The 12,173-nt window shown below is 44.2% G+C and overlaps 1 protein-coding gene across 4 annotated transcripts in view; it reads right to left on the bottom strand.

The window, feature by feature from the left end:
* trpm7 (transient receptor potential cation channel, subfamily M, member 7) overlaps nucleotides 1-12,173 on the bottom strand; it is an 87,059-nt gene that overhangs the window by 69,758 nt on the left and 5,128 nt on the right. Inside the window, exons 1-2 of one of the 4 annotated variants that reach the window (XR_004210913.1) lie at nucleotides 3,376-3,591; nucleotides 1,200-1,279 (exon numbers count right to left, since the gene is read on the bottom strand). Coding sequence is in view for 3 of the 4 variants with exons in the window: in XM_031831299.1 (XP_031687159.1) it covers nucleotides 1,200-1,279; nucleotides 3,376-3,432 (137 nt within the window). In the remaining variant the exon portion in view is untranslated. Of the gene's footprint in view, nucleotides 1-1,199; nucleotides 1,280-3,375; nucleotides 3,592-12,173 lie in introns of those variants that run through there. The other 3 variants (XM_031831299.1, XM_031831301.1, XM_031831300.1) reach the window with 3 other exon arrangements.

Raw genomic sequence — 12,173 nt, forward strand, 5'->3', positions numbered from 1 at the left:
TAAGTTAGTTGGGTTTAAGAAATCAGTTATTCAAGACCATGTACTAGCCAAGCGTGGCGAAGGGTACACAAATAGAATGGGCTTTGACATTCAAATGGAGTTAAATAATGGGTGTGGTGGTGGCTTTTTGTTAACTGTTAAGAGTAGGAAGTAATATAGACAAATATTGGTTTTTGCAGTTGTGATTGGGGTATATTGACCAAATTATCAGGATTTTTTTAGATGCATTTTCCCTTGGAAAGTCAACAGAAACAACCATTTCACAGCAAATAAAATAAAATCTCTCAAACCCCCGGACCCCTGTAGAGGGGTGTTGACACTGGAACCAATTGACCCTTCCAATATCCAACACAAAGTTACACCCTTGGCTGGCTGGCTGACTGTTGGAGGATAACCTAGTAGTTGGGCTACACCCTGCCCGAACACCACATCTTACTTACTACAGTAGTGGTTAAGTTTCACCTTCTGGCCTTTACCGACACACTCAGTGTAATTACAGATTGCAGTGTACTAACCCCACCATGCAGGTAATAAACACTCAGGGATGGGAGAGAGAGATACATGCGAGAGAAAGAGACAGAGAAAGAAGACAGACAGACATACATCTTATCCGGTGTCCTGCGTGAATTTAAGTATGCTCCCTCTAACTCTCTCCTCTAGGAGGACCAGAGTCCTAGGACCATGCCTCAGGACAACATGGCCTGATGACTCCTTGCTGTCCCCAGTCCACCTGCTGCTGCTCCAGTTTCAACTGTTCTACTTGCGGCTATGGAACCCTGACCTGTTCACCGGATGTGATACCTTGTCCCAGACCTGCTGCATTCGACTCTCTCTCTCTATGATTGGCTATGGAAAGCCAACTGACATTTACTGCTGAGGTGCTGACCTGTTGCACCTTCTACAACCACTGATTATTATTATTTGACCCCGTTGGTCATCTATGAACGTTTGAACATCTTGGCCATGTACTGTTATAATCCCCACCCAGCACAGCCAGAAGAGGACTGGCCACCCCTCAGAGCTTGGTTCCTCTCTAGGTTTCTTCCTAGGTTCCTGCCTTTCTAGGGAGTCTTCCTAGCCATCTTGCTTCTGCATTGCTTGCTGTTTGGGGTTTTAGTCTGGGTTTCTGTATAGCACTTTGTGACATCGGCTGATGTAAAAAGAGCTTTATAAATACATTTGATTGATTGATTGGATACCTGTGGGGGTCTTTCGACACTGGAAGTATGTGGACACATTCCCTCTTGGTGAAAGTGCTTTCTATCCAGGATTTCTGGGACTGTGGAGAGAGGAGACAGAAATATAATGAATCGCAACGTTACAAATTGTCTCCCTGTATCAGAGATCACTATAGTAGGGAAACCATGGGCCAATGTACAGTTCAAACAGGGCTGTAGCTGGTCTACTTGGTTGCTTAATTGACTTACCCTGAACATTCAACATCTTGGCCAAAAGTTTTGAGAATAACACAAATATGAATTTCCAAAGTTTGCTGCTTCAGTGTCTTTAGATCTTTCTGTCAGATGTTACTATGGAATTCTGAAGTATAATTACAAGCATTTCACAAGTGTCAAATGCTTTTATTGACAATTACATGAAGTTGATGCAAAGAGTCAATATTTGCAGTGTTGCCCTTCTTTTCAAGACCTCTGCAATCTGCCCTGGCATGCTGTCAATTACCTTTTGGTCCACATCCTGACTGATGGCAGTCCATTCTTGCATAATCAATGCTTGGAGTTTGTCAGAATTTGTGGGGTTTTGTTTGTCCACCCACCACTTGATTGACCACAAGTTAATATGGGATTAAGGTCTGGGGAGTTTCCTGGCCATGGACCCAAAATATCTGTTTTGTTCTCCGAGACACTTAGTTATCACTTTTGCCTTATGGCAAGGTGCTCCATCATGCTGGAAAATGCATTGTTCGTCACCAAACTGTTCCTGAACGGTTGGGAGAAGCCCTTTTTGTGCAAAGCAATGATGACGGCATGTGTTTCCTTGCAGGTACCCATGGATGACAGAGGAAGAACAATGATTCCAAGCACCACCCTCCTTTTGAAGCTTCCAGTCTGTTATTCAAACTCAATCAGCATGACAGAGTCATCTCCATGCTTGTCCTCGTCAACACTCACACCTGTGTTAACGAGAGAATCACTGACATGATGTCAGCTGGTCCTTGTGGCCGGGCTGAAATGCAGTCGAAATGTGTTTTGGGGATTCAGTTCATTTGCATGGCAAATAGGGACTTTGCAATTAATTGCAATTCATCTGATCATTCTGGAGTATATGCAAATTGCCATCATACAAACTGAGGCAGCAGACTTTGTGAAAATTAATATTTGTGTCATTCTCAAAACTTGTCCATGACTGTACATACATACAATTTGAACTCATGTCAACACAAATACAAGACAATATTTTCACAGTTAAAGGCAGTCCAATCAATGTTTGCTGTGGTAACTAACCAGTAACCACAGAGCCGAGCTCCCCTCAGGGGCACCCCAAACTAGTCAGCCAGGAGCTCCTAGTGACCCCCTAATCCAGGAGGCTCAGTATTCTGATTGATAAACTAATAAATGTAATCAGACTAAACCCTGCTGTGTATTAGACCAGAGCTGCTAGTGCTGCCAAGTGGACAGCAGTGTGTGTGTGTGTGTGTGTGTGTGTGTGTGTGTGTGTGTGTGTGTGTGTGAACAGCAGCAGTCCGTTCACAACCACAAACTCTCTCACTCTCCTGAGACAGGCGGCCGAGCGTCCAGCGAGAGTGAGGGCTTTATGTCAGAAGAATTTTCAATTATTTTTCAGGGTTCCGTCATTCCGAAAAGCTTTTTGTTCCTGGTTCTAAACAACACAGGGCCTCACAGACGATTAGCACCAATAATCCTTCCCTTCACAAAGGAACAGGCTGAAATTCTTCACCTCCTCCTAACTCAGAGAAGTACTGGGTACAGTGGTTTACTGGCAGAGAGCTGAGATTACACAACACTGGGAATGACCAGGTTTGAAGAGGCCTAGTAGCCCTGTTGTCTTCCCACAGTGAAAGAACATACCAGCCAGAAACAGTTTTAGGACAACAGGCGTTTCAGAAACAGAGCTTGAAGAACTGAAGTTCTCAAACAAAGGTCAAATGGAAGTTGTAACACAGCAGTGGCACATCAAAAGCTCTAGAACAACAGAAGTAGGACAGAATTCTAAAACAGGAGGTAGAAGACCAGAAGTTCTAGAACAACAGAAGTAGGACAGAATTCTAAAACAGGAGGTAGAAGACCAGAAGTTCTAGAACAACAGAAGTAGGACAGAATTCTAAAACAGGAGGTAGAAGACCAGAAGTTCTAAAACAACAGAAGTTCTAAAACACAGATAAAACAGGTCATCTACCTGGAAGTTGTCCTCTTCTTCATCGCGGTGGTGTTCAAGGGCTGAGTACAGGAACATACCAAATAACCTTCACGCATCTCCTGGCCAACCAACCACACCAGCATCAACAGATCTCCACAGATACCATCTGTCACTCTATATCTTCCTCTCTCACACTCTGTCCCTCACCACATAATCGCTCCAGTCTCAAAGTCTAAAAGGTGATGGAAAATTGCAAATCCGTGTCTGTTAAAAGCTGAGCGATCAGTGAGCAGTAGAGAGAAACCTTGTGTTACTCTAACTGTGAATAGGAGTTAATCTGTAAGACAGAGACACTCAGAGGGCTGATGAATGTTTCTGAGACACACTGCTTATTACCCGAGAGAGAGAGAGAGAGGCAGGATGGTAGAGGCCTCAGTAATTTAGATCTTCTTCAGACCACCTGCTGAGACAGTCTCACTCGTCACGTGAGCATGTTTCACTCAACCAACCACCTCCACTATATACACAGGGACCACAGGTTAGGTACTTATAGGACGACTTGGTAAGGCTTACCATTACTAGGCAACTAATAGCCACGGGGAGCGACTCACTTCCCACTGAAACTAGGCCCAACTCTCTGGTCAATGGCATTACTGCTATTCAAATCTGTTCTAGCCTGGTCAAGCAGACTGTCCGCTGTGTTCACGTTGACGTGAAGTTAAACAGAATGTGAGCGATCGCGAGATCAAGCTGGTTTCACAAGGCTATCTCTGGGGGATATATATACAGTTACATATTGCAATATTATATAGATATTTGACTCCAAGTATCGATTTGTAAAAAACAATTATATATATATATATATATAGGCCTATATACAGTACATATCAAAAGTTTGGACACACTTACTCATTCAATGGTTTCTCATTATTTTTACTATTTTCTACATTGTAGAATAATAGTGAAGACATCAAAACAATGAAATACCACATATGGAATCATGTAGTAACCAAAAAAACAAAATAGATTTTTTTGCACACTCTTGGCACAGCTTCAAGAGGTTGTCACTTGGAATACATTTCAATTAACAGGTGTGCCTTGTTAAAAGTACATTTGTGGAATTTCTTTCCTTCTTAATGCATTTGAGCCAATCAGTTGTGTTGTGACAAGGTAGGGGTGGTATACAGAAGATATGGACTTGGTCTTTTACCAAATAGAGCTTATGGCAATAACAGCTCAAATAAGCAAAAAGAAACAGTCCATCATTACTTTAAGACATGAAGGTCAGTCAATGCTGAAAATGTCAAGAACTTTGAATGTTTCTTCAAGTGCAGTCGCACAAACCATCAAGCGCTATGATGAAACTGGCTCTCATGATGACCACCACAGGAAAGGAAGACTAGAGTTATTTCTGCTGCAGATGATAAGTTCATTAGATTTACCAGCCTCAAAAATTGCAGCCCAAATAAATGCTTCAGAGTTCAAGTAACAGACACATCTCAACATCAACTGTTTAGAGGAGACTGTGCCTTCATGGTCGAATTGCTGCATAGAAACCACTACTACAGGACATCAATAAGAAGAACAGACTAGCTTGGGCCAAGAAACGCGAGCAAATGGACATTAGGACAGATTCCCACCTGACTTTGTTTAGAGTCCAAATTTGAGATTTTTGGTTCCAACCGTTGTGGTCTTTGTGAGACTCAGAGTACATGAACGGATTATCTCTGCATGTGTGGTTCCCACCGTGAAGCATGGAGGAGGTGGTGTGATGTGGGGGGGCTTTGCTGGTGACACTGTCTGTGATTTATTTAGAATTCAAGGCACTTAACCAGCATAGCTACCACAGCATTCTGCAGCGATACGCCATCCAATCTGGTTTGTGCTTAGTGGGACTATCATTTGTTTTCCAACAGGACAATGACCCAACACACCTGCAGGTTGTGTAAGGGCTATTTGACCAAGGAGAGTGATGGAGTGCTGCATCAGATGACCTGGCCATCACAATCACCCAACCTCAACCCAAATGAGATGGTTTGGGATGAGTTGGACCGCAGAGTGAAGGAAAAGCAAGTTCACAAGTTCTCAGCATATGTGGGAACTCAGACTGTTGGAAAATAATTCCAGGTGAAGCTGGTTGAGAGAAAGCCAAGAGTAAGCAAAGCTGTCATCAAAGCAAAGAGTGGCTAATTTGAAGAATCTCAAATAAAATAAATATTTTGATTTGTTTAACACTTTTTTTGGTTACTACATGATTCCATATTTTTGAGGTCTTCACTATTATTCTGCAATGTAAATTGCCCCCAAATTTTTTTTTTACAACAACCCTTCAATGAGTAGGTGTCCAAACTTTTGACATGTACTGTATAATATATTTATTTATGCTATAGTAGGTAGGCTTAGCTAGCGCTAGTCGGCTGTACCTGCACCAAAACTCCTGTATTTTTCATCCTATAGCTTGTTTTCGATCTTCTTTTTAAAATGGTGAGTCAACATGTTTTCAGCCTTTATTTCCCTGACTGATCAAATCTCGTTCTCATGCGCTCTTCTTGTCTCTCTGCAGCAGACACACTCTATAGTGAGCAGTATGTTTAGAACGTCAAAGCACAAAATCACAGTATCGAATCGCAATATATATAGAATTGTGACAATCACAATACATATCTTATCGGCACCTAAGTATCGTGATAATATTGTATCGTGAGTCCCTGGCAATTCCCATGACTATTCATTATGGTAAAACTATCTTCAATAGGATGGTGATATTATGATAACAAGAGAAGATTTGAATGCTTCAGATAATGAACACAGGACATCTCATTCATTCAGGTGGTCTGATGGTTAATATTGTTAACAGAGGGTTGTTAGAGAGGCTTTGGTCCCCGCTGACCTGTATCCATGGTACCTGAGAATGTCAGGCAACAAAAGACTCAATTTAGATGCACTTTAAAGCCCCAGCCAGGAACACAAACTTCTCTCTCCCTCTACATCCCTCACTCGCGCTACCTCGTTCCCTCACTCGCTCTACCTCGTTCCCTCACTCGCTCTACCTCGTTCCCTCACTCGCTCCCTCTACCTCCCTCGTCACTAGCTCTACCCTTACCTCCCTCCCTCTTTCTCTGCCAAACAGAGGAAGGGCTCTTTTTGGCCACTTAGTCTTCCTGTAGGAAATTAACCAGCCCCATTTCCACACACACACACACCTCTGTTGACCCTTTACCTTCTGACGACATGAGTCGGTTTCACGAAGCACCCAACTCCCCACCCACTCTCCAACCCTCACGAAGCACCCAACTCCCCACCCACTCTCCAACCCGTTTCCCAGGTCGGAGGGCTGTGGCAGTGACAGAGGAAGGTGGCTAAATTCACACCACAGCCCTGGCCTGCAGCCCTAGTTAACCTCTCCTCTCGCACTCCTCTGGCCAACATGCCTGACTGACTCATAGAATTCCAGATAACATCTGGCCAGTCAGCCTGTTCTCACACTCATAATGAGTCTATAAACAGTGGGAGAGAGAGAAGACATTAGCATGAAGTAGTGGTGCTGGGGTGTTAATAACAAGAGACAGTTTATACTGTTGTTACCTGCCAGGCTGGCGGTCCAGGCAAGGCACATGACAAAGCTGAGAATCTCAGGGTCAAACAGGAGAATTTGTAAAAAGGCAGGTAGCCTATTGGTTAAGAACGTTGGACCAGTAACTGAAAGGTCGCTGGTTCAATTCCCAGAGCCGACTAGGTGAAAAATCTGTCGCTGTGCCCTTGAGCAAGGTACTTAACCCTAATTGCTTGTGTAAGTTGCTCTGGATAACAGCGTCTGCTATATGACAAAAAAAGTAAGTGTAAAAGAGGTGTTGAGTCATCTTCAGAAGGCCAGTGTTGATTGAAAAATGCTCTGCGTTTTTTAATTTTTTACAATAAAGATAATTGAAAATGCTTCAAATCACCTTCCTTTGTCCTCTACGAGAGGCTGGGTGAATAGGCTTACCTCTCACATAAAGTGGTTTGCACACTGGCCTTGCCTCTGTAGCAGACACAGACAGACCGCTATCTTTCTCACCTCTAAATAGGCATTATTAATATTACTAAAACAAAGACAGAGGAGTAGGTGGACACACCACAAGGGAGAGATAAGGAGATAACAGAGGGGAGGAACTACACTGAACAAAAATATAAAATGCAACATGTGAAGTGTGGGTCCCATGTTTCATGAGCTGAAATAAAAGATCCTAGAGGCCTTTTGCTCTCATATTTTGCACACATCCGTTTACATCCCTGTTAGTGAGCATTTCTCCTTTACCAAGATAATCCATCTACATGACAGGTGACATGACAGGTGACACATATCAAGAAGCTGATGAAACAGCATGATCATTACACAGGTTCACCTTGTGCTGGGGACATAAAAAGGCCACTCTAAAATGTGCAGTTTTGTCACACAACACAATGCCACAAATGTCTCAAGGTTTGAGTGAGTGTGCAATTGGCATGCTGACTGCAATCAGCATTTTTGGACACCGATTATGGCCAATAACGCTAATGAACTAGAATTCAAGGCACACTTAACCAGCATGGCTACCACAGCATTCTGCAGCGATACACAATCCCATCTGGTTTGCCCTTAGTGGGAATATATATTTTGTTTTTCAACAATGACCCAACACACCTCCAGACTGTGTAAGGGCCATTTGACCAAGAAGGAGAGTGATGGAGCGCTACATCAGATGATCTAGCTTCCACAATCACACGACCTCAACCCAATTGAGATACGGAACATGTTAACATGTAGGCCCATGTAACTAGCCTGTCACAAGAGACAACAGGATACCTAGAGAGTAGGTACACACTGGGGTGAAGTTTCCCCCCGGTGAATATGTAGGATTAGCTTCCCCTCCTCCAATCAAATCAAATGTTATTTGTCAAATGCTTTGTAACCAATGGGTGTAGAGTAACTAATGCTTACTTACAGGCCCTTCCCAACAATGCAATCGCAACCTTAGCCATTAGTGAGGGACAGAAAATGAAAAACTGACTAGCATCTAGGGGCAACTTCAACATACACCAGTATTTATATTTACTAAGGATCCCTATTAGCTGCTGCCACGTCAGCAGCTACGCTTTCTGGGGTCCAGCAACATGAAGGCAGTAATATACATTATAATACAATTTAAACATCAAAATACATTTCACAACACATTAAGTGTGCCCCCTCAGGCCACAACTCTACTACCACATACCCACAACACATTAAGTGTGCCCCCTCAGGCCACAACTCTACTACCACAGACCCACAACACATTAAGTGTGCCCCCTCAGGCCACAACTCTACTACCACAGACCCACAACACATTAAGTGTGCCCCCTCAGGCCACAACTCTACTACCACAGACCCACAACACATTAAGTGTGCCCCCTCAGGCCACAACTCTACTACCACAGACCCACAACACATTAAGTGTGCCCCCTCAGGCCACAACTCTACTACCACATACCCACAACACATTAAGTGTGCCCCCTCAGGCCACAACTCTACTACCACATACCCGCAACACATTAAGTGTGCCCCCTCAGGCCACAACTCTACTACCACAGACCCACAACACATTAAGTGTGCCCCCTCAGGCCACAACTCTACTACCACATACCCACAACACATTAAGTGTGCCCCCTCAGGCCACAACTCTACTACCACAGACCCACAACACATTAAGTGTGCCCCCTCAGGCCACAACTCTACTACCACAGACCCACAACACATTAAGTGTGCCCCCTCAGGCCACAACTCTACTACCACAGACCCACAACACATTAAGTGTGCCCCCTCAGGCCACAACTCTACTACCACATACCCACAACACATTAAGTGTGCCCCCTCAGGCCACAACTCTACTACCACATACCCACAACACATTAAGTGTGCCCCCTCAGGCCACAACTCTACTACCACAGACCCACAACACATTAAGTGTGCCCCCTCAGGCCACAACTCTACTACCACAGACCCACAACACATTAAGTGTGCCCCCTCAGGCCACAACTCTACTACCACAGACCCACAACACATTAAGTGTGCCCCCTCAGGCCACAACTCTACTACCACAGACCCACAACACATTAAGTGTGCCCCCTCAGGCCACAACTCTACTACCACATACCCACAACACATTAAGTGTGCCCCCTCAGGCCACAACTCTACTACCACATACCCACAACACATTAAGTGTGCCCCCTCAGGCCACAACTCTACTACCACAGACCCACAACACATTAAGTGTGCCCCCTCAGGCCACAACTCTACTACCACAGACCCACAACACAAACTCCATGTGTACATGTGTGTATAGTGAGTATGATATTGTGTGTGTGTGTGTGTGTCTCTTCACAGTCCCCGCTGTTCCATAACGTGTATTATTATCTTTATTTTATTGAATTTTACTGCTTGCATCAGTTACTTGATGTGGAATAGAGTTCCATGTTGTCATGGCTCTTTGTAGTACTGTGCTCCTCCCATAATCTGTTCTGGACTTGGGGACTGAAGAGACCTCTGGTGGCATGTCTGGTGGGGTATGCATGGGTGTCTGATCTGTGTACTAGTAGTTTAAACAGACAGCTCTGTGCATTCAACATGTCAACACTTCTCACAAATACAAGTAGTAATGAAGTCAATCGTTCCTCTACTCAAATCACATCAGTCCAGTCCAATTACCTGAGCCTGGAGAGATTGACACATTAGCTTTCTGTGTACATTTAAGGGCCAGCCGTACTGCCCTGTTCTGGGCCAGTTGTACTTTTCTTAAGTCCCTCTTTGTGGCATCTGACCATAAATGGACAGTAGTCCAGGTACAACAAAACTAGGACCTGTATGACCTACCTTGTTGACAGCGTTGTTAAGGACAAACCTCTCCCCAGTCCCTCTTCACCCTACACCAGTAGGTAGTGGCACGGCCCCACTTCCCCGGGTAGGTAGTGGCACGGCCCCACTTCCCCGGGTAGGTAGTGGCACGGCCCCACTTCCCCGGGTAGGTAGTGGCACGGCCCCACTTCCCCGGGTAGGTAGTGGCACGGCCCCACTTCCCCGGGTAGGTAGTGGCACGGCCCCACTTCCCCGGGTAGGTAGTGGCACGGCCCCACTTCCCCGGGTAGGTAGTGGCACGGTCCCACTTCCCCGGGTAGGTAGTGGCACGGTCCCACTTCCCCGGGTAGGTAGTGGCACGGTCCCACTTCCCCGGGTAGGTAGTGGCACGGTCCCACTTCCCCGGGTAGGTAGTGGCACGGTCCCACTTCCCCGGGTAGGTAGTGGCACGGTCCCACTTCCCCGGGTAGGTAGTGGCACGGTCCGTAACAGTTGCACAGTGGAGTCTACTCTAAGGGAACTATCACTCTCCTCCCTTCATAATAAATCAACATTTATTGTAGACACTACCATAAACACGTCCTTAAATGTCTGCACTGCTCTTCATAAAACACCATAAACTACTGCCCTCAATGACCCAGAGTTGTAATACAACTCCAATCATTGCCTGACATTTTACAGCATTAATGAAGGTCAAAAAGTACTACAGTCATCAACATGGCATAATAATGTTATAAGTCCTATTACCACACAACATGATAATGTTATAAGTCCTATTACCACACAACATGATAATGTTATAAGTCCTATTACCACACAACATAATAATGTTATAAGTCCTATTACCACACAACATGATAATGTTATAAGTCCTATTACCACACAACATGATAATGTTATAAGTCCTATTACCACACAACATAATAATGTTATAAGTCCTATTACCACACAACATGATAATGTTATAAGTCCTATTACCACACAACATGATAATGTTATAAGTCCTATTACCACACAACATGATAATGTTATAAGTCCTATTACCACACAACATGATAATGGTATAAGTCCTATTACCACACAACATGATAATGTTATAAGTCCTATTACCACACAACATGATAATGTTATAAGTCCTATTACCACACAACATGATAATGTTATAAGTCCTATTACCACACAACATAATAATGTTATAAGTCCTATTACCACACAACATGATAATGTTATAAGTCCTATTACCACACAACATGATAATGTTATAAGTCCTATTACCACACAACATGATAATGTTATAAGTCCTATTACCACACAACATGATAATGGTATAAGTCCTATTACCACACAACATGATAATGTTATAAGTCCTATTACCACACAACATGATAATGTTATAAGTCCTATTACCACACAACATGATAATGTTATAAGTCCTATTACCACACAACATAATAATGTTATTTATATTAACTGTAGCTACATGATATGATAATGTTGTTAAAGTATCTATAGCTGGCTGTAGATGGCAGCCTTAAGCAGGTTAAACTCCCTCAACGTCAGCGGGACTAAGGAGCTGACGGTGGACTACAGGAAACTGGGGCGGGAGCACACCCCTCATCCACGGGGCCACAGTGGAGAGGGTCAAGTTCCTCTGTGTCCACATCACTGAGGACTTAACATGGTCCTCTCACACCAGCACGGTGGTGAAGGCGGCACGGCAGCACCTCCTCTCCCTTAGGAGGTTGAAACCATTTGGAATGGCCACTCAGATCCTTGGGAACTTTTACAGCTGCACTATGGAGAGCATCCTGACTGCTTGTATTACCATCTAGTATTGCAACTGCAGACGGAAGGCCCTACCGAGGGTTGTGCAGACAGCTCAGTGCATTACAGGGGGCGAGGTCCCAGCCATCCAGGACTTACAGTGGAAAGAAAAAGTATGTGAACCCTTGGATTTAATAACTGCTTGACCTTCCTTTGGCAGCAA

This window comes from Oncorhynchus kisutch, linkage group LG8, assembly GCF_002021735.2.
Source record: "Oncorhynchus kisutch isolate 150728-3 linkage group LG8, Okis_V2, whole genome shotgun sequence".
Taxonomy (NCBI): Eukaryota; Metazoa; Chordata; class Actinopteri; order Salmoniformes; family Salmonidae; genus Oncorhynchus; species Oncorhynchus kisutch.